The 23,966-nt window shown below is 34.5% G+C and overlaps 1 protein-coding gene across 1 annotated transcript in view; it reads left to right on the top strand.

Moving 5' to 3' along the window:
- TBC1D22A (TBC1 domain family member 22A) overlaps window positions 1–23,966 on the top strand; it is a 146,592-nt gene that overhangs the window by 114,490 nt on the left and 8,136 nt on the right. The window contains exon 12 of the mRNA XM_085041493.1: window positions 665–760. Coding sequence (XP_084897619.1) covers window positions 665–760 — 96 coding nt within the window. The remainder of the gene's footprint in view (window positions 1–664; window positions 761–23,966) is intronic.

Raw genomic sequence — 23,966 nt, forward strand, 5'->3', positions numbered from 1 at the left:
AGTGATGTCTTTTACAGACAGCATCACAAAATTTTCTAAATTCTTATGTGTACTTCTAAAATACTAATTTCTAGGGGGAGTTTTATAAAGTAATGGAATCTGCTGAATTGAACCAGAATAAAAAGCTGCAGATCTGAATACAAAACTGAGCTGTAATGTGGTTCATTTTAGGAGCAGATTTTTTTTCTTTAGTGAAAATGTCTAATTCAGTTCAATGTAGTCCAAGTTACTTCTTTTTACAATGCTTAATAATTTCCTATAGCAAAATTTATACTTATAAATCTACTGCTAGTAGTAGAGTTGACTTTTAATAATTGAGATGAAACATATGTTCACACAACAATGTTGAGCTTGAGAGTGCAGTATTTCATACCAGATATACGCTAATGGGTAACACCAGAAGTGGAAAACACATCAGTAAAGAATGAATTTAAAGATGAGAAATGGGTGCTGCCTCACCTCCTTCCCATTACAGATAATAGCAATGAATGGGTTTGGCATAGATGAACTGCAAGCATGTTTGTGATACAAAGAGAGACAGATGTAGCTGACATTTGTAGTTAGTAGTAAATGTCATAAAAATACACTTGGGACATATGGTGATCAAAAGTATTATTATTTGTGTATTGAAAGGATGATTTTTTTTTTTTTTTATTTTTTCTAGTCTGAACCAGAGGGTTTTTCTCACTTCCACTTGTACGTCTGTGCTGCCTTCCTTGTCAGGTGGAGGAAAGAGATCCTGGAAGAGAAAGATTTTCAAGTAAGTGAAGGAGATATTTTTCAAGTACAGGGTGGCATTTCTTAGGTTTAACTTCCTAACATTACTTGGAGATGAATTTAAGACAAAATAGGAGCTACTGCATCAAAACTGATGAGATCTTACTGTTAGTTAGAGTTGCTCCAAAACTGTTAGACCTGAAGTGATGAACTGTAAGTAGTAGATGTATTTTCTTTTTCCACTCTGGAAAAAAAAAAGTTGCTTTAACTGAGACAGACTTTGAGAAGATGATTTCTGGGTATGGTGTTACTTTGCTATTTTGCAGAGATTTTCTGAAAAGGCAACTGGATTTTTTTAGTCTTAAATGCACCACTGAATTATTTATTTCTAATTTCTCATCTGTAGAATATAACATTTTCTAACAAGGTCATGTTCATTCTCTCAAAAAGGCTTGGCAAGCAGTCTTTTAAAATAAGGAACCTGTTTCTCATTAGGAAGTAAAAGGACTTCAGGCCGCTATGTTTCAAAACCTTACATTTTTCCACCAAAAAGCATATCAGGAAGTTGTTTGTAAGAAGATTGGAATGGTAGATAGACAAATCATTTGCATACATCTGTAGAAGTCCAGTTATTTTTGTGAACTGGTGACAGTTCATTTTCATAGAAATATTTATATTGAATTTTACCCTATGATATTCATTCAATGCCTAAAAGGCTTTAAAGTGTTGACTGAAGGCTGAATGTGAATAGCCTGCGCTGCGATGCCCCCACCATTGTCTGCCCTGGGGAAATGGCCCATTACCAGCTTATTTTCTCTCCATCTGACTCAACTCTGTGGCCCTGTACAAATGAACCATTGTGCAAATTTGTGTATCGCTTCGATCTATTTTATCTTTCTTCATGAAAGGATTTATTCATAGCTGTCCTTGCCTGTCTTTGCAATAAATAAATCCCTAAGGGCACAACATAACAGCTTTAATTTCTAGTGCCTGCTAACACTGTCAGATTTTCTCAATTTATGGTGCTTTGTCAAAAACAACTCTGATATTGGTATCCATACCTCTCAATTACAATTGTTCACTGTTAATCCTCCCTATTAAATTTTTCACGTTTATTTCCTGCACCAAAGAGCATAATTTTCCCCTCTCTACTGAATCTATTACAACTATGCTTTAAGTAAATAATTCCAGGGTATAGTACTATGAAGATTGATTTTGTTCTCCTTCCATGCATTCAGATTTGTTTACTTATTTAATGATTAAGGTATTTCTTTATGGTTTAATTTCTTTATAGGCCATGTAAACTAGACTATAAAGTATAAAAATCAAGAATACACTGGAATGCATTCATCACACTGCTCTAGCTTGCTTACAACACAGAAATGCAGTTGGTAATTTTGAGGGTCTGTAGAGCCGTGCTAGTTTTATCACCATCATATGTTATCACTAAAAGGCTTGGCCTTCTTTATTGTGTAACATGACCTTTTAAAATGGCTAAACTAAAGCGTTATCAATTCTCTAAATGATACTTCTGTCCCACAGGCAAGAATAATATCCATTATTCTTCTGCTTTGTTAATAATAGCTGTAGATCATTGCCTAGTCTTCAAAGTAATAAGCACTTAAACTACATTGGAAAATTGGGAAGTTCAGTATGTGTTGTTTGGAGTACTCTGATTGCATTGAATTCACATTATTGAGAAGTCATAACTATAGTACATTTTGTACAGAAGTTTTTTGTTCCATATACTATATCAAGAATGACATGCATTCAGTTATTTTTCTTGCATATAGCATGTGTTCTGTTTGTTTTTCTCCATATGATAGGAATAAGGGAAGTCTTTCCTAATTGTGAACCAGAGGGCCTGGTTCTTTGCTTCTAGTTATGAAAACTCTTGCTCTTCTTTTATGTGTCTGTTTGACCTCTTTCCGTAGAATTACACACCTCACAGGAATTTTAAGTCGTAGTAATTTCCCAAGAACATCAGGTGTGACAATATGCCAGATGAGACACTGAGAAGGTTCTGAATGAAAGACCAATTTAAAAGGAATTATTGTTTATGCAATACTTCTATTCTTATTATTTGATGAAGTACATTGTCAGTAATATTACAGATGATGATAATAGAAAATAGTCTTTGCTCTCTTGTTTTCATTCGCCTAGGTATGTCTGGCTGCATCTAGGCAATCAGTAACAGTATGATATTTATTCTTCTTCATATGAACAGATTAATTGACTTAGATGCTTAGATATTAGACGTAGGTGTTCATCTCCCAATAATAATATTTTCTTATTACAGACACACAAAGTGTGTGATTGTTGTTTTGGGGATTTTTTTTTTTTTTGTGCATTGTCATGTAGTAGAGAAATAAATTTTGAAATGAAAGGAGCTCAGCTGGACTCATACTATGGAGTGATACAACCTGAAAAATGCTTGGTATTTGGCTTATATCTGTAGAATTAAATATTAAGATATGAAGGGAAGTAAGTTTTGATGAGGGAAATAGTGGAAGAAATAAATGTTTCAGCTCAGGCCTCCAAATGTTCATACGTATATATTACATATATATTATAGATGTACCTATGTACATATTATAGATATACATTTATATACCTAAACAGGTGTGTATATATAGACTTGGAACACAGGCATATAAAACCGTGTTGATGCTCTGCTGTACTTTTCATGTTTCAAATAACATTACTTTTTCATTGTAAGATGATAATCCAGTCATGATGGTAGTTGCCTTCTTTTGAATCTTTTGAATGAGTTACTGCTCTCGCTGCCTTTTATTTGGTTAAGTACAAAATATCAGTGTAGACCTCCCATGAAACATGAGATTTGCAGGTTAATGTAAGTTTTACCAAAGACACATGAGGAGAAATGTGATGCTTTAAATGTAAATCTCGAGCAATGTATGTTTTTTTTAGGAGTTGTCCCATGTTTTGTGCCTTGTGAAAATTGGGACCTCTTGACTTTTCAGAGAATATTCCACACCACTTCTCCATTCTATGTCCATATAGATTGTTTCTGCATGACTACTGCAAAATACATGGGAAACCAACAAAGAGCTATTTCAAACTCCAGTGTCCCAAGAGAAAGTGTGGTTTTAGGATGATGGGAAGAGGGAAAAATGTGAAATGGTTTTATTTTCCTAGGAGTTTATAGTTGCTTACATTTTGTCCTACTTAATCAGTAATCTTTCTAGTAAAGTTTAATCCCATTTTGAAATTTGCTATTTAATGCAATGAGCTGTGTGATGCAATGCTATGTAATGAGGGCAAAAATTACTACAATCAGCAATTTTCAAATTCCCCAGAGTCACTTTTTGATGGCAGTGAAATTAAACTGACATGTTTTCAGGGAGATGTTTTAAATATTTCGTGCCCATGTATAATACAAAGATTAATATTATGGAAAAGAATGAGGGTTAGGTTGTTTTTTTTTTTTAATTTTCATTATAGCTTGTTATTCCCTCTTGGCTCTCACTTCTAAAGAGTCCTTTTTACCTAGAGAGGATGCTTCACAAACCCAGGTACAGAGAGGTAGTTTGGAGCTCTGTTACTCCATTCATAGTTCAGATTAGCAGTTTATACTTCACATGTGGGGGAGCAGGGAACACAATGGCTAGAAAGTAAGTGGCAGAAATTTTAATCCTGGCTCAAATATTCCCTTGTAACCAGTGTGATAGTTTATAGACTCAAATAGGTCATTCTTGGTTTCTGACAGTTCTGTTGATGATATAAAAATTCTGTAATAATTTACTGGTTCTGTACTAGTGACAGATTAAAAAGAAGAAAAAGACCAGTAAACTTAATATAAATAAAAATATATTTTTAATGTGATAAAGTATGCCTTGTGAATGCAAAATGTGAAATTCATTTAGCTTCTGCTATGTAAGCTTAAGTAATTAAATGTGCAAGTAATGAAAACCTTTCTACTCATCAGCATGTCTCAGACTTTGACTTGCTGTTATTCATTTTCCTAACTACAGCCATAATTCCAAAATTCTCCTGAATTCTTGAGAGGTGTGAATGGCTGATGCTGTTAAGTGATAAAAGATTCATGCATGATTTTGAACATATTTGGAGTTAAAATGTTAATAGAAAATATGGCTATTGAGTTTACTGTTGTCATGTACAAGATATCTGAAAGATTTGTAAGGAAACAAGACTTCAGGGAGTAGATTCAACTGTTAAACTGAATAAAAGCTAATCGTAATTATTATTAAGTTAGTAACTGTTAAACTGATACTGACTTATCTGTTAGATTTAGTCCAAATTTCCACTTTAGGTAAGTTATCATTTTGTTGACATAGCTGAGCTATAAAAATATATTCAATATGTTGTGGTAAGGAATCTGTCTTGCAGATCTTTTCTTATTCATGATTTTGAGATACAGGCTTTTCTGTCTGTCTAACAGACATTTTCACTGGTGCTGTCACCAACTCACATCTTTATTACTTCAGTGTCCTTTTCGTTGTCTTTGACAAATGCGTTTTTGCTCCAATTATATTCACCCAGACTGCAAAGAAGCTATAAAGATCATTTTTCAGTCCATCATTTTTTCTTGCTTTCTTGCTCTGCATCTCCCTTAGCTCCCTTTCTTTTAGAGTACCAAGGAAAACGTAGACACTTCTCTTTTGAGGCCTTTAATGGACTAATACTGACACCTTGAATGGCATCTCAGATTCAGCATTGAGATGCTGACTCCAGTTCATCAGCCTGTGATGACAGCTTCATCACCCACTTGAGCTCACTAGAAGGTGTCAGTAGCTGTGCTATCTCCCACTTGGCCACCTTGTTTAAATGGAGCACCTAATGCAGATATTCAGCTACTTTTCTTTAAGTCCTTATGGTAAGTTCTGTTTTTTTGCAATACCCAGAATAGATTTGACAGGTAGGCTTGAGTCAGTTAATAGCACTTACAGTCACATTGATGAGTTCTGTGTTGCTTCTTTTTACTTTTCTGCGAATTTATTGTTTCTTGTTTTATACTTGAGCCATAAAATCTTCAGGATAGTGACTGTGCTATATTGTTATTTATATAATATTTAAAATAATTATTATTTATTATTTTATATAGATACAGGAAGTAAGTCTTATTGAGCTGTTTATCAGTATGAATGCATGCACAATTGTATGTCTTATTAAAAGTTAGATAAATGACCAATTTTAGGCTTAGAAGACCATTCATACTGCTGTCTATATAAGTAACAGGCTTTAGTTTAAAAAGTTTTATAGTAATATCCTTCCTAGAAATTATCTACTATAGAAACACGTCAGATATCAGAAATGTAATTTCACACTATCTTTTTACACTCAACTACAGTAATATAGATTTCATAAATCTTTTGTGATCTTGACATAGCTTATGATGTAAATTTTTAAATCTTACTTTATCTGCCTGAAAGTATAGGAGTGCTCACTTCATATTATATGAGGTGTAACAAATAAATATATTTTAATTTAGCTTCTTGCTATGTACTGTACTAAAAATTTAGTTTCCATTACTCTTGCAGTAAAAATAAATGCTTTTCAATTAAAGAAAAAATTAAAATTTATGTTTCTAAAAGAATTAGTTTTTTAACAGAGGAGTGTTTGCCCTCCTTCTGTGTAAGCTCTATGATTAGAAGATTTTGTGGTTCTGGACCCTCTGTGTCCTCACTCTTCTGCATTTGGAAGCTAGCAGGGTCTTTCCTGTGAATATACCAAAACCTGTAAAGAATTAAGAACTGTGAACATGGAAATCTTTCTAACTTTAAAGAGCCTGCCTACTAACACTGCTGTGATTTTACTCCCTGCTGAGAGCACTTTTGGAAGATGTTCAATATATTGTCATGTGTTTCAAGAAAATGGAAGCTCTGCTGTTTTAGATTTTGAAAATCATAGCTGGCAATCTAATGTGAGGTCACTCCTTAATCTCTGAGTACTGGTAGCAGACAGCTGGGATTCAACACTGTTAAATCATTTATGTTCAGAAGAGCCAATTTACAATAATAAAATTACTGACTTTATTTTTGCGCGCAGAGCTTAATGAACAGAGAATGATGTGAGTGGCAAAAGTTTAACTGCTCTGTTAACAACCCTAGTCAGCTTTGTCAAAAGCCTCTGCATATTTTGATTGTCATGAATATCTTCACTTGATCTCTACATGTGAGGGTATTGTAAATTAAACACAAATATGCAAAGATGTTTGAACATACAGTCTTAGAAGTACAGGTTTTGTCCTACAGAAATTGTTATTGCAAAATTTTAATATTGAACTTAAATAAAGCAGATAGACTGTATGTCATCCTTCTTCTAATAATGGTACTTGCCTTGTACCAGGGGGAGGACTTGCCGTGTGTCTAGAAAGTTACTGGAGGATTCTGACTAGTTTATATGGTACACTAAAATGGCTTTAGAAGCATGAAAAAGGAAATAAAAGTTGTAACACTACCCTTACTTCTCTCTTTCAGTATGGCTTTCCCTTTCCTTTTGATGATATTGTGGGCCTATTTTTCCTATGTTACATATTGTTTTTTTCCCAAAGCTTGGCTTCAAATATACAAAGCTGAGAATGAGAATAATTAAAAAACAACAACAAACAAACCAACCCCACGTTTGATTTACATTTTATATAGCTAGCAATGTCCATATTTTTATTCCTAAATTCATCTCTTTTTCTTTCTTTTGCTTGAGTTTATAGGCCAAGAGTCTCTAGGAATAATGTATTACTCATGCCTGGCATATTAAAAAATATTTACTATACTTCCAGTTATACAGATAAATTTTGTAATATCTGAATTTGAAATGTGTCCCTGTTTCTGTTGCCCTCTTTCCATCTAGCTTTCTCCCAGAAGTCATCCTTCCTCCTCAAGATATTTGGAACAATTGCACATAGTAAAATTGCAAGCTAAAGTACAATGTTATTGAATTGCAAGTAGCTTAAATATATGTATTTGCTACTGAAACTCAGAAGTTACTCTGTGATGTGAAATAGTGTAATATTATCAGGTAAATCACAGGAGTCAGTGAGACTACGCCCTGCTCTCTCCAAAGGAATTGAGCAAGAACAGAAGTCCTTGAACATGTAAATACTGCAGCCATGACTTTTCTTGGGAAATCTGTCCAGGTTTTCCTTGTACTGAAATAGGTTGGTCAAAATAGGAAGAAATTTTCAAAATCCTTGCCGAAGGAGACTAGTTGCACAGGTCCAGCATACTGTATCAGTAGAAATTTTATTTGGAATGCATCATGAAAAGTAGAAAACTGAAACCTTGCTGATAAACACAGGACAAGGATCTTCAGCTTTTGATATTTATATAAGTAGAATAAATGTATTTTTAAACTTTTTAAGTGTCTTAATATCTTATAAATATTTCTAATTGTAATCCTTATTATGAATGTTGCAATTTAGTAATTTTGTTTTTACCCTCACCTGTTTTAAGTGTAATTCCAAGGCACATGGCTTTTATGAAGTCATTTATTTCTCAGGAGTTTAGCAAATCTGAAAAGCAAGGTACTGGGACTTAGCAACAAGTGCCTTCTTCCCCAGCACTTTAGTTGAGGGCCTCAGGAAGGGAATGAGGTACTTCACTGTGAAAGCTGCAGTGGCTCTTTCTAGAGGAAATGTGGAAGGTGTAAGAAAAGTACAGAGAATTGTTTTGTGATGATGGCCAGCTACTTTTTCTTGCAAGGAGATGTGGAGTATGCTTGAAAAGCAAAGGTCTGCAAAACTTATATCTCTCATCAGAACAGTTTGGAGACATATATTGACTCATTACACACAAGTGGCAGTTTGTAATACTTTCACATTTGCTTACTATTTGAAAAAATAAATATTCAAAAAGGGCTATGGTAATTTATAATCTTGAATAATCTGTGTTTTCTTCCATGTAAATGTTCATGCCATTTGAGAAATTAAATTACATCAGTTTTTTTCTACAGTTACTTCCAAATTAAGTTGCAATTTGAATAGTTTGCTTTTCTGATAGTCAGGGAATATATTGCAATTTTAGATGATGCATCAAATTAAAAAGTTCAAATGTAGGCACTGAAAGTGCAGATTTATGGTTGGATTTCATGTGCAACATGCTGCAATTCATTAACTTCTAACCTTTCTTTCATACAGAAGAAAATCTGTAACAACAGATTTAGTGTATTTGACAGCTGAGTTCATTATACCCTATATTAGTAGGGCACAGTTCTTACTCTAGTGTTTCTCTGTGTTCTTCAAAAAAGCCAAAGGAACTATATTACAAAGTGAGCAGTTATTTCTATTTTCTAAATCAATTATGTGTGATATTAGCTAATATCTTCCTTATTTTTAAAATATTAATATTTTAAGTAATGAAGAAAGATGTTAACCAGGTGCATAGTTCAGTACAAAAATTTTACGTAGATATGATTCATGTTTCAGAGACCAGCTAGATTGGGTTACATTATGTACTTTGGCTTAAGGGTTAGTGAAATAAAGCGAATCCTCAGGTGGCTCAGGTCTAAATTAGAAATAAAGTCACTTTAAATTACATTTGGAGTCAGTGGAAAGATATGTGAATCAGTCACTTGTGATCTCACCCTATCCTCTGCAAATATTTATTTCACTGTATTAATTACAAAAGAATATGGCATTAACAGAAATTAGAATTAATCTGTTAAATCCTAAATTTAGTGGTCTGAATATTAAATACTCTATGAAGACTTCCTTGAAGATGTAAATGTCTCTTTGTAAGCCCAAATGTTGTTTCCTGTACTGATTGTTACCAGAGGTGTTTCCAGCAAGGAGGAGGGATGGAAACTCTGAAGCATCCAAGAGCAAATCCAGTGGAGATGCTCTATAGAGGGAAAGAGATATCTAACATGCTTCCTCTAAAACTTGTTGTTGTGTGGAGAAAAACTGTAGGACATAGTGTTTATACAATTCACATTGCTTGGAACATCCCCTTGCATTCTGAATGTTTTCATGGAAAGGGTATGTTTCTTTAGTGCACATTCCTTCTTTCAACAGAGCTACTTGACTTTTTAGAGACTCCTAAGTCCTTGCCTTTGTGTGTAACTCTATTCCTATTATTTGAATTTAAGGAATTTAGTGTTACAGTTTAGAGTACAATTTGGGGTTTTTGTGGGAAACACATCCTTGTGGTTGTAATAGGAAAATAACCTATGTTTAGTAATGGACCTTATCCTTTTACTGTAACTGAGGGAGCTCTAGAATGAATTTTTATTTTGCTTACACTTATTCTGTAAAATCATGCTATGTCTTCTATATATTCTTTCCAGTAATTGATTTAATGTATTTTATTGATTGGGTTTAAACCTTTCCATTGCTACCCATTTTGCATAGTGACTAATTAGCAGAGCAACTTAAAAAAGAGTATTGCCAACATATCATTATTCCCTGACTATCTGCCAGTCTCTTCAGAATCAGAGTTTCTTGCAGAAGGAAATATAAAGGATTACAAAAAATAGAGGACATAGAGGCTTTCCTGAATGTAGAACTTCAGAATCATTCCAGTAACATGGCATAGTAATTTCTGTCTCAGCTCTGGGTATCAAAAGCTCTAGGATCCTAACTCTTTAATCTTGTAAAGCTGACTACCTAGTGTTGCATATCTGCAAAGTTCTGCAGTTTACCAAAATCTTTATTTCATTATACTCTCTGAAAATTACATATTTTGAATGTGATTAGATTGATCCCATTAACCTTCTCGTGTAATTGGTCAACTTTCCCTATTTGCCCCAGGAATTAATTCTCAATTTTTTAATGGAGATTGCTTGGTGAAATTTGTGCTAGATTAAGTACTTTTTCCTCTATTATTTTCATTAATGTTGCTGTTTTAATTGCAGGAAAATGTTTAATATGGCTTTATGTCCCTTAGGTGATTGTTTTTGTTGAAGGTTGTCCTTGCAGAATGAACTAGCACCTAATAAATAAGTCCAGATGCAACAACAAAACAAATACCAAATACAACTTTTGGAGTGAATGAGACTGGCCTGGACTGAATGCAGCATAATCATTGCTATTTTAAAGGAGGGGGTTTTTTTATGAACAGTGTTACAGAAACTAGGTTTTTGATCCAGGTATTCTGATAAGGTTGTAAAGAATTCAAGCATAAGATATTTAATGACGGATAACAGCTTTTTTTCTGAGCTGAAGAGCAGTACTTGGAGTTTCACACTTGCTTGCCTGCATTAAAACATATAAAGAATAAATATATCAGATGAAATTGATACTAGGGATAAAGAAGTGTTACAAGTTTCAGATATAGTCACACAGAACCCCATTAATGATTATGCAAACATACAGCCATGGTTTGTCAAATGAAAGATTCTGCTGTTGATTACATGAGGACAGCTTAGGTACGTTGAGACTGTAGCAAGACTTTTTATTTTTCTTTGATCCAAAGAGTCCATATTTAGCTTTGTGTGTTCTTTGTATCTTCAGGAATAGTATGGTTTGGATTTTCTAGTGCTTTTACTGTGCAAGTGCTTGAACAGTACTTGGACATTGCAAGAACAGAAAATGATTTTTCAATGCTGTTTATAATGGGAGTTGTATATTTTATTGTTGGATGGGGTTTTTTTTAACAGACCTGTAGATGTACTCTTACAACTGTAGGTACCCATATGGTTTTTATATTTCTTCACATTATCAGAATATTGCACAGGGTGAAGATGGGTTTTATAGAAAAACCCCAAACAAACTGCCCAAAGCCTTAGTATCATTTTTTTCCATGATTCCGAGGAACCACAGTTTTATTACATTCAGCTGAAGAAGAGAGAGGGTGAAAAGCTGTAGCAAATCTATAGTGTTCAGAAAGACACACATCATTAATGCTACTAATGTGCAAACAGAACAATAAATTCAAATTTATGAAAATGTAATATTATCCTAGAATTCATAAATCTGTAAGTTCAAATGAAGTTGGTAGGAAAGTTTTTTTCTCCTCCAACTCTTTAAAAGACAATTACATATGAAGAAGAAAAAACACCTGTTTAGGGACAGAGGACTCTTGATAGTCTCTAATAGATCTTGTCTTTTATCAGTAAGTTGATATAAATAACTTTTGTTAAACTTTATGATTATAGCTGTGGCACAATTTTCTAATTACTTTTCGGTTAAGTAGTTGTGATTGCATTTAAAAATCCCATTGTGTATGTCATAATTGAAACAGAATTCTATTTTGTTTATTCTAGAAAAAAGAATAAGGTTAAAAGTATTCACATAGAAAGCAATGGGTGATTAATATTGCTGGGATAATAAGCCTTTGGGAAGGATGCAAGAATACAGATTGATTTTTGTTCCCTTATCCTTAAAGTAATTTCTTGATAACCCTCTAGGTCTTTGGATGGCTTTAAGCGAACCAGAATAATAATTTGATTTTGGCTTCAGTTGTGTTTTGACAAATTGAACTCACCATTTTTAGTAAATGCTGCTGTTGAAGAGTTAAACAGATCACAGAATTAAAAAAAAAAAAAAAAAAAAGGCATAGCATTTTGAATATTTTGAGCAGGACCTCAGGGATCCAGAGGCACGCTGCTGCTACATGAATACAATCATACCTCTTTTCAAAGCATATTCACTTGGGCACATTGAGAATCGATAGAATATAAGTTCAGTAGTCTTCAAAACAAAAAATGTTTTGCAAGTATGCAGAGCAATTCAAATATAATTTGCAGGACATTTTACCAAGATGCAAAGGTTTTAGTCTTTCTGTTTTATGGCTAAGACTTACACATATAATTGTTAATACTGCATAAAATCCTGACAAAAAAAATTAGATGGAAAAGCTGAGCTGAGGTTTTTGCATCCATATTCTGGTATCATCTGTATTTTTAAAAAGTGCTGTTTCACTCTGAACATGTTCTTAGTTGATCTTGCGTAGCAAAACCAGATGAGACCTTCTATCAACAGAAAATAAAACTACCACCAGAAGTTTTCAGTCTGGCAAAACCTCAAAGGTATTGAATTTCCCTTTGTGTTAAAAAACCAAGCAAACAAAAAAGAAGCCCCAGCAAGCCCAGCCTAAACCATCCAAACCAGAAAAGGCTGTCTATGCTAGCTGGTAAAAACTCCATAACTATGCTTTTTAATGGGTTCATTTCTATATGTTCAGACTGTGTTTTGTGCATTGGAACAGCATATAATGTGTAGCTTTCCATGATGTTTGAATTTTCACCTGACTGGAAAATACACTTCTTGGCACTGGAGGGGATTTTTGATTCTCCTAAATTCCACTGAATGTTCTTGTCAGTCCAGATTTCATTTTTGCTGCATTACAGTCATGTTGTATCTTGAATGGTTTCATCATAATTACTTCTTTCTCAGAGGAAACATTGAGTTCATCTTAATTGCACAATTATCATATTTTAACTTCAGTAAAGTTGCCTGTCTTAACAATTTGAGCCTTAGGATAAAAATAACTACATAATAGTGGACATTTTCTGTAGGAAAGCAATGCCAGACTGTCAGTGTGTCAACAAATTATACTGAAACTAATTCAGCTAAAACTGCTGTGGTCAATATCAACAGAATTGAGAAAATTCACCAAAACGAAATGAATAAAGCTGGAATCATGAAATTGGAAGATGTCTTAACATTTATTTTATATAATGCACATTTCTACAATCTTAATGGGGAGAGAATTAGAAACAGAATAAATATAGATTTTTCTTATGGAAAAATGAAAATACCTAAAAATATGTTAAGTAGTTAAATGAATATCACAAAATGGAAGAAATATCCCAGTTTATTTCAGAGCAACTGAAGTCCAGGTATTCAGCAAAAGAAACTCAGTATCCAAAATTGTACTCCAACGGAATGATTGAACTTATTTGAAGATTTGATCGAAGCTAGAAATTAAAAGGTGACGTTTTTGACTGGATGTTTCAGTTCATCAATAGACACTATTACTTTAGTGCTTTTCAAATCTGGCTTTTCAGGTAAAATCCTGTCGGTAAGCCAGGGGGTTTTCTTGTGGTTCAGGTTCCCAGGAATTTTATTCAAATTATTTGGTTATAGTTAGCAAATAGACTTGCTGAAGGTGCACTGCAAGAAACCATTTCTGTCTTTATTTGTGAAAAGTGAGTCTGCATTGGTAGATGCAAATGTGCAATATAATAATTTCATACTGAGGTCTATTTTTTTCTGTACATTTAAATAGCATTTAACAGTATCAACAAAAATATAATACAATGTTCTATCAGGAAGACTAAAAAAATTTTTTTATTGTTAATCAACTTCAAGAGGAGGTTTGTCTCGTGAGTGCCTATGGATGTCAGTATCAGGCTATTCAGCATTTCTACTAACAAACTAGGTGATAATAAAAATCTGCAGATGACACAGATTTTCCATCCTGACAAAGTGAGGAGAACAGAAGAGTTACATAAACAAATCTTGAATCACTTGTTCAGTTGAACTCTTCAGGCAAGCTGAATTGTTTGATACAGTCAAATGAAAAAAAAATTGCAGATAAAGGAGAATCAGAATAGGTCGTACCTCTGGAGTGTGAGACTGTACCCTGTGATGTGTGGCTCCAAAAGAGATCCGTGGGGTGGGCAATGCCTACAGCTCTCCTAATAATGAGCTCCCAGAATGATGCTGTGGCACATGGGAATGATTGGATCCTTGAATTAATGAACCTAAGAGCTTGCTTTGCCTTTTGGTGATTTTCTTTCTTTGTCAATATTGCATCCAGTTCTGATGTCTTAAGTCAAAGACATAAAGAGGGCTTTGAGATCGTGGCTGAAGTATTGGACATATTGAACTTATAAAAAAGCAAACCAATAGGTGAATTGATTAATATATGAGGAATTTGATATGGAAAAAGTCCCAAGACACTAACTAAAAATTAATTTCTGCAGCTCTTAAAGATTTCAAATTGATGTTTTTCCTGAAACTAAAAAATACCCAGAAATATGTTTAGTTTTAGCTCCTGATATCCACACAAGAGGTCAGACCAGGATAAGTAATGATCTTCTCTGACACTATCATCTATGACTCTAGGAACCAGCCCCAAATTTATGTTGTGTATCTGACAAGTAATCCTCCCACTGACATACTCAGTTGCTATCATGTATAGGTACAAGAAACTGGAGCTGTCACAGTTGTTGAAAGAGATAATGAACTGGCCTTAGAGTATAATTTTGAAATGGCAGTCACCATTTCTAAAACATGTATTATGTGTTTGCCTTCAAACAAATACCTTTTTAAAATTTTGGTATCTAGTATTTTTTAGTTATCTTTACTGACTTAAAAGCACACAGGGTTGGAATTACATTGCAGTGGTAAAATATGTCTAAAACTGTGATTCTCTGTAAAGCCTAGTTGCAGAGGAAGAGCACTATTCAGTTAAAAAAAAGATTCAATAGCTGTTGAGCAATCCCTGCTTTTTTTCCTTTCCTTTTTAATTTTGTCACTATATCCAATACCATTATTGAACTCTAGAAGCAAGTTCATTTTCTTCTGCCTATAAGTTGTGTCCTTCCTCATCCTGGAAGGCTATATGAAGTAAAAAGAAATATATGTATATTTTCTGTTCAGACCTCTAAGGATGCTGGGACTAAACTCCCTGGGGTTCAAGCAGTGTGTTTTGGAAGCTGGGAGGAGCACTTTGCAGAACTGGGGTCTCCTTCATCTGCACATGTTGGCAAGAGTTGTGTTTGGTCTGACTCCTGCTATGGGAAAGGAAAGACATGATGCTGGGTGTTTATACTCTGAAGGGATTTCCAGTCAGCCTTGCTCTATGGCTTCTACTTCACAGTGCTGCTGTTACTGTCCAAGTTTTAAATCAAATCTTCCACACAATGAAAATCTGATTTTGCTGTCCTGTAAGTTTCTACAAAAAGAACTTTCTGATTCCTGTGAGAGATTTTTCTCTCATCAGCCAATGCTTTTATTTATTTTTAGTAAATACCACAAAGGGATCTCTGCATTTTCTCCATTTCAATACAAAAAGGATTTTTCTTGAACAAAGGAAGAACTGTTGTTCATCCTGAGCAATTTAAGTGACCTGCTAAACTAAATGCACTGGCAGGACTTCCATTTAGTTAGTAATTCACAGCTGTCACTGGAGACATTTCTCTACAAAGAAAACTGTTTTCTTTCCATGTTTATTTCTTCAGCAGAACCTGCTGCATAACAATGTCAATTATTGGCCTTATCAGTGTGTCACCCTGGAGAAGACTAAAATCACAGGAGCCTGTACACTTGACAACCAAACTCAATCAAAACTACTGATAAGGGAACAAAGAGAAACCAGAAGCTTTTGGAGTATGAGCTGAGTAATAGGATGAAGTGACATATGCCTTTCTTTGAGACAAGCAGATGGAGGAGGATTAATTTTCTTTCTTTCAATTTTCTATTCTCTCCTATGGTTTCTTAAATGCTAGTGCATGTAGATTTTGCTATCTTACAACAAAATTGTCTCTTTGCAACTGCAAGACAGTAAAAACAACAAGAACTGAAATGCCTGTTGTTCTGTCATTCTTGTAAACAAATCAGATTTAAATTCTTTCAAGAAATGTCATTATGGTGGATTTACTATTACTATTGTAGCCTCCTAGTTAGATCTTTCAGCTGCCGTAAAGAGTAAAATCTTTGCACAACTCATTTGCTCTTTGTAGTGTTTTTTGCATTAGACATCCCTTTTCAAATATAGTAAGAGCTCTCATTTATCCCATCTTAATTTGTTTTCTTCACCGTAACATTTGCTTGCTGTTAGCTGAATGAATAGCAATGGTTCCATCCAGTCCTCAGGAGCTGATTCACTCAAGTTTTGTGTTCATTTTTTTCCCTTGCAATTCTCACACATCTTGCTTAGTTTCAGGTGCTGATCCCTGTAGGTCAGCAGGTTAAACAGGGGCATCTGAAATGCTTAATAGTTGCTGTTCTCTACCACAGAGCATGGCACAAAGCTGCTATGGCAGTGCCAGCTCACAGGCAAAGCCTATTAAAGTGACCCAAAATTGCCAGCAGTAATATTCCTCTGAAAATTCTGCTTCATGTAGTTGACAACTTTGTTCTCTTGTGTGAGAAAAGATCACATCTCCCAAGCTGTGCTATCGTTTCCTTTCTAGGAGATTATTGTGATAAATACAGGAATTCCTCCTCTCATCTGCCTGCTAAAGAACAGATGAGAGATGTGTCACTGTCTGTAGCCAGCCCATCAAACACCTACGTTACACCACGTAATGCATCACTGAAGTGTTTATCCATTAGAACTGTTAGTATGCTTTCTGCCAAACCCTGGAACACCTTTTGGTCGTGTTTATTTATTTAAACAAAATGACATTTTATTCACAAGTATGGTTTTGTAAAAGAAATAAAGTTGTCAGATATCCAGTTATCTGAAGAAAATTAATTTGGGTATAATTTTGTCCTTAAAACCTGTTTGGTTTATGTGTGGTTTTGATTCTTTGGATAACCATTTCAGATAGATTTTTTGAAGCTTTCCTTTGAATCTCTGAAGGCCACAATCTTTTTCTTAAGGTAATTTGAATTTTACAAAATCAAGTGAGTGTAAGAACACAACACCTGGGAGAAATACTGCAAAATGTTACTCATATTGACTTTATGTACTACTAGTTGTCATGTGCTGAAATCATTATTATGAAAACAGTGTTTTTCTCTCTGTATTGATTCTCACTAGTTTTAGTAATCTTACTCCTTACATAGTGGGAAATAAAGGACTGACCTGTTTGATCTTTGATGGCCATTCTGGAGCTACTGTGCAATTGTCAGTGTTCCTCTGCCAAGCTGCTCTTTGGTCATTGATACCATGCCTGAGGCCACTGCTTTCAACATGCAGATTCTTTTGAAGTTTGAGTGTAAAGTTGTTTATTTCCTTGTGTGTGAAGACCAGGATTACCAAGAAAAGGTACTCATGGCCTAAGAGCTTTCAGGACTTTAATCTTGGAAACCTTAAAAATGAGCAGCCAGAAAAGATTAAGCTAGCCCATTGTCAGCCACTGTACTGAAAAGACATTCAGTTCTCTCATGTTTGTGTCTGGAGGCTGTTCATCTGTAGATAAGTAAAGAATAAAACCTGCATTCAGCTATTGGTTTACAAACATATTTTTTGCGAAAGTTGAGGCATTTATCGTCTCATATAGAAATTTGATCTCAAGTTCTGTCTGGCCAAAGTTGAGTTGTAGATTTTTATTTTTATCAGTATAGTGACATGTAATAAAGGCAATTAAATATTATATAAAGAAAGTATGATAGTATTTTAATTGACTTAAAGTCCAGGGTCTTAGGATATTTGTATGTACCTTAGGGCTTCCAGGTACTCCATTTAGTGTTAGTATTTTTCCGTGACTCCAGTAATCTGTTCTTGCCTATATGGTTTTGAAAAATTACATTTGTCTGGGACTTGCATGAGAATTATATATTTGGGCTTTATGTAATTTCTTTAGAATTGTGTTTAGCAACAGGAATCTGGAAAAGGAAGAACCGGCCTTAGCAGAGAACATTAAAAGAATGTTGGTTGTTTAGCCTTGTGAAGCAAAGCTTGAGAGAGAACATGATTATCTTCTAGAATGCATTTGGATTGCATTATAATGGGGGTAAAGATTTAAGTCATAATGTAATTGTGGTGAAAGATCCAAAGTATATAAATTATTTAACTTTGATTTATAAACCATAAAGTGAAGCACCTTGTATGTGAAATATCAGGACATAAGGAGCAGCATATATTTTCTGACAAAACTTGACAAATGTATGTTATTGTGTGATACAGGAAGATTAATCCTGGTTTGGGTTTTTTCTTGTCCCCAAACAAATTGAAAGATGTCTTGAACACAGTCACAGTTGTTAATCATGTTTCTCACGTAGTATTTATTTTGGTTTAGGATACTTTTATTCTTTAGCTTATAGTGTGCAATTGGATTATATTGTGTTAATTTGAATTGATGCTTGAGTCTGATTGTCTATGAATGCACTTTTGGAATTGCTCCCTGACTGAAGCATTCTATAGCATATATTTTTCTCTTAAGGCATCAAGGAATGGATAGAAATTTGTGGGGATGTAGCTGTTTTTGTACATTGGGAAAACCTATGCAGCTTGGGTGATCCCTTGTCTTGTGCTCTTGTGCCTGTATGCTCTGCTCACCAAGGAAGCTTAATTGATTTCTTAATTTGAACAGTGGCATTTTCCTCAGGGATGAAGGGATTTTTGGATTACTTCTTATTGATTTTTGTGAGGCTTCTCAGGTTAACTAGGAAATTTTCAGTTATCAGATGGGGCAGGTTGTTTCCTTTAACTGTGATGTCTTCATGAAGTTCTCTTCCACTGCCAAGTCGTTGGCTCTCTGTACTGTTGTCCTTAAGTCTCTCAGAGGTGCACAAATGCTTTATGGGCTTTGTCATGGCAAGTGGGGAATGATTGTTTATTATTCAGCACAAAACACCAAAATGTGGCTCCATGTGGTGGTAATTGAGCAATATAATGGAAATGGCCTCTTTCAGTCCTATATCCTCTAGGACAGTGACAATATTCCATTTGAATTGTGTTTGGGACTACTTGTTTTACTTCTAAAAATACACTAGTTTAAATAGCCACCTCACTGTGACATATTTATTGGATGTAAAACTTAGGTATCTCAGGCACTACTACTTAAGTTATAGAAAACAGGCAATTTTGTATCAGCCATCCTTCATATATGTTTTCTCCAAAACAAGATTTTATTCAGAACAATTTACAGTGTTTTGTCAAAACATAATCATTTTAAGTTAGAAATGCATAAAATTTTGTGCTGTACTTCATTCTATTCAATTGGTATTTTATGATTTTCTTTCTTCTTTTTTTTTTTTTTGGCTGAGCTTTTAGCTATTCATACTATGGTGTTAAAATCTAAGTCATTGTAGATAAGGAAATGAAATATGTGTGAGTTTGTAGCTGTAGAAATTGTCCCACTTAAAATTCACTGCCGAATTACAGTCAGGAGAACCAAACCAAGAAGCATGGTTAGCATATGGACTTCATGGGAAGGCAAAATTGTAAATTTTCTCTTGGAATCTGCTATAGAAATATTTTGATCTTGCCTGACTACAGAAAATATAGAATGTAGTAACTTACTCCTTGGTAAGTACTTTCAGAAATTTAGTTCTGCCATAATTGCTGCAGCCTTAATTGGTACAGTACATCCTATGTTCAGATGGGTTTTGTTTGAATTTTCTTTTACTAGAATAACAACTGAACTTCATTACTTTTTCATACTCTGGATATTTGCATCTGTTCTCCTTTATTTGTTGTTGTTTGGATGGAACTAGTGGTAAATTACATACTTGGGCTCTTTATTATTTATTTGTTATAATTTATGTTTTGGTTCATAAGAAGTACACGTATCTTCAAATACCATCAATATAACAATATTTCATAAAACCATACAGCAAAAATTATAATCAGAGTGGTTTGGGGCTGTTCTGTTCTGAGCTTTAGCAGTTGGAGTATGGTGAAACTTTCCTGGATGCTTCCTGAGACACTCAGTTTTCATGAGACATGTAAAATGGAAATTCTGTTTTCTCTAGTTTAAATGTGAGAAAGAACCTCGGATTGTTTTTGTTTGACTGCCCGATTTAAGCATGAATTTAGATCAGTGTTCAAGTATCACAGTGATAGAAGGGTATGAGATGGAAGGTACCTTAAATCCTGTAGGCTCTGAGGCAATGCTTGCTTTGATTTTAACTCCTTAACCTGGTCTTATAAACTTGAGATAATAACGTGTGGATAGAAAGTTTAGTTGAGAAAAAGACCTAGCATGCAAATTTGATTCCTGGTTTAGGGATGGAGATTACTTGTGGGTTTGCTTTTTCATTTGAGACCAAGGAAATAAGACTACCTCTAATACAAGCTGAGATGTGGTTTCTTTAATGTATTTTTTAACCAGTACCCCTGCAAATGAAGATGTAAATCTCTCCAGCTAAGTAAGCTGAAGCTAAGCACAGCTTCTCTGACATAGTCCTTTAGAACCATGTATTTTATGATTAGCAATTAAGGTTGCTAATGACTTGTGTAAGAGATCCATACTGGATGAAACGGGACTTAATTTGCTGGTTTAGTATGCTGAGTCCTGGAATCTTTTTCAGTAGTCATGAAAAGAAAAACATGAAAGGGAAATGATAAGACCATTAATTTCCCATAAGCTTTCATTTTTAGGATGTTAAGGTGTGTTTCTATGAAGTTCTTATTAGGAATATGAAATTAATTATAAGAATAGCATACTTCTTTATGTTTTCATAAGAATAAAGGGAGATTGATCAGTTGAAATGAAGAATTAAAATATATACTTGAATCAAAGAATATGTATATATATAAAAATATGTAAACACTATATTTGAATCAAAGGGTAAAGAAATATATACTTGTTGAGAATCACTGTGTCCTTGAAGTGATGAATGTAAGCTAGTAGTAGAAGAAGCTAACCTTTAAATTATTTAGATTTTTTAAGAAGTGTTCATTTTAAGATGCAACAAGTCTAGTTAGACTTCTGAATAACATTTTATCTCTTTAGTTAGATTCCTACTGTTATGAGTTCTGTATGCTGTGGTCTGCTGATTGAGATGTCATCGCGTGTGAAAAAAAGGTCAAAATTAAGATGTATAAGACTGATTGAAATACTTAATGTTCTTTTCAGGGAATTCTAGGTGTATAATGTAAGTAATGCACAATAAAGTAATGTACAAGAAAAAAATCAAATTTAGCATTGAATTTAGGAAGTTCTATATCACACTGTTTCAGCAAATATTTGGGTTGGGGTTTTTTTATTTTTTTTCCTCTAAACTTTCACTTTCAAGGTGAAAGGAAGTTTTTGAGTGACACTGATTTATGACTGGCCAAGAATGTCTCTTTTAAATCCTTCAGACTGTGTCCAGTGCAGATTTCAATGCTCCTGCCACTTGACATAGATACATCAGTGTTTCCCCATCTTGTGCTTATCAAAGTGTAGGTTCATCCATAGTCTTTGAAGTTACAGGCACCAAGAAGGTGTTGTTGCATCTGGTATCCAAAAGGGACTGGTCTATGCTGTCTCAGCCATTGTTGCCAAGTGCTTTCCATGCTCAGGAAACAGCACAGGCAGCTGTACTCCTGAAGAATCCGGGTCTCCTTACGCCTCTTAACCTCTATCTGCAGCAAATATTTCTTAAGCTGCAGTAGGTGACCTATTCCTACTATCCCTTTAGTATGAGATTTTGAAATCCTAGTATTCTCAATTCCAGCTGTGCCCAACAGAAAATAAATGTTTTCTCTGACTCCAGGACACAGGTAGTTAATGAGATGCACAGCACTCCAGAAATAGAGCTCATTATTTGCAACTCCCTGTAGCAGGTTAGGACATCTGTAGAAGTAAGAAGTGGCAGCAGCATAAGGAGTATTGCTGAGCACATTGCAAGAGGAGGAACAGCACTCAAGAAAGAGAAGAGAACTTGTCTCAGAGCTAGAGCCCTATTCATTTGGTGCACTATGATATCAACAGCAAGGGGCAGAGAGAAGGGAAAAGTAGCACTAAGGCAGCTGAACAAGGTCATGCAGGCTCTGCAGGGTGTGCTGGACCTGTGCTTTCATGTCACCAGCCAGTGCAGTTACTGCTTTGATAGCAGGCTGGAGGGGGAAGATTTGCAGTGAGCTTGGCTGAGTCCCAAAGCAGCAGGAATCCTTCATCCTAAATATCTGGGAAGAGGATTAGAGGTTAACAGGGCATAGCACCTTGCCAGCCTGGTCACTGCAGCTCGTACAGGTCTGAGGCACTGCAGCTCTGGCCCATCTGTCTGTGTCTCTGCTCCATAGTGCAAGGAAGGGATTGAGGCCATGGAGGGGATGCCCGCTTGGCACTATCCATCCTTTCCTTTCAGACTTGACAGTCCGAAGTGCAATCAAGTGAAAAAAATATTGTAATGGAAATAGGAATTAAGTAATCCCTATATTAAGGATTTCTTTTGCCTGTATAGTGATTACATCTGGTTGCAAAAAAATGTTAGAATCATTGTCCAGCTTTATTTCTGGTGCAACTTTATCCAATTTCCCATAAAACCATAAAAACATTTAGATTTCTTTTAATGTATGCATAAGGTTTATTTCTCTTTTCTATTATCTAAAAAGATAAATTAGCAATTTTTTCCCCTGGCAGTAATTGGTTTCCTCCTTAGGTTGTCTCAATAATTACTCAGAATAAATTTTAGTAGAATTGCTCCTCATTAGTTCTTTAAAACTGGGTGCTGTGTTCTGGGATTTCAAGTACAACTTTGGAAAGTACAAATAACTCTCATAAAGGGGCCATTTAATCAAATTGCCAGCATAAATTTTGCAGGGTTTTATATATGGTCATAATGTGTAATAGATACAGCTCTTACTAAAAATAGAGTTGTTAGCGTTTTCTTATTAAATCACAAAAGTTTATATATAAATTTAATTTACCTTTAATTTACTTATATGCAGAGTATAAGTAGAGTTTAGAGTACAAAACTGAAAAGTTTATGATCATAAAATATAGCAAGATTGTAGGTTTTGCCTATCAGTGTAAAACAGAGCTGTGGTAGACCAGGAGTACTCAGACCATGATTACATTGCAGTTAACAGCAGGAAGGATTAACAACTCTCATAGAAAAGTCCTGCATTTTAGGAGTGCCTTTATTTGTTAAATTAATAGACCAGTTCCCAGTTTTGACACTAAAAACTAACTCTGTTAATGTCCTCAGTATGTTCAAGTTTGATTTTAACTTTAGTTACTGCCATTTTATATTTTCTAAAATGAAAACACTATTACTGGGTTTTATGTCCTGTTAAGTTTCTTCTATTAAAAAAAAAAAAATTGCAATTGAACTTTATCAATAATGCACACAGACAAAAACTCTGAACTGAATTTTCAAAGTAAATTTATTTCTTTTATTAGCACAGAAGATACCTTAGTGCTCTGCTTGTTAGAATAACACATTTTTGTGTTTTATTAACTATCAACATGTTAGTTTTTCTGTAATTGGTTTTGATGTTCCTTCCTTCAAGATCCACATATGGAGTCAGAGTAGGGGTGACAATAAATAGCATAACAACTACAGGTAGCCATTGCCAAATAACTGGTATTATTGCCCAATCTTATGCTAAAATTGTGTTGATAAAAGGGATTATAGCAGACTTCATACTGGCAGGAGATTTGGTAGTGAACCAGATTTCAAAACATGATAAAATTTGCTTTCTTTGCTCTGGGATTGGGGTTTTTAAAGATTATTTTCATATGCTGAGACTTCACTGGGTTGCAGTCTCAGTGAAGAG

Source organism: Lichenostomus cassidix, chromosome 1Aa (assembly GCF_008360975.1).
Source record: "Lichenostomus cassidix isolate B80296 chromosome 1Aa, HeHo_3.0, whole genome shotgun sequence".
Lineage (NCBI taxonomy): Eukaryota > Metazoa > Chordata > Aves > Passeriformes > Meliphagidae > Lichenostomus > Lichenostomus cassidix.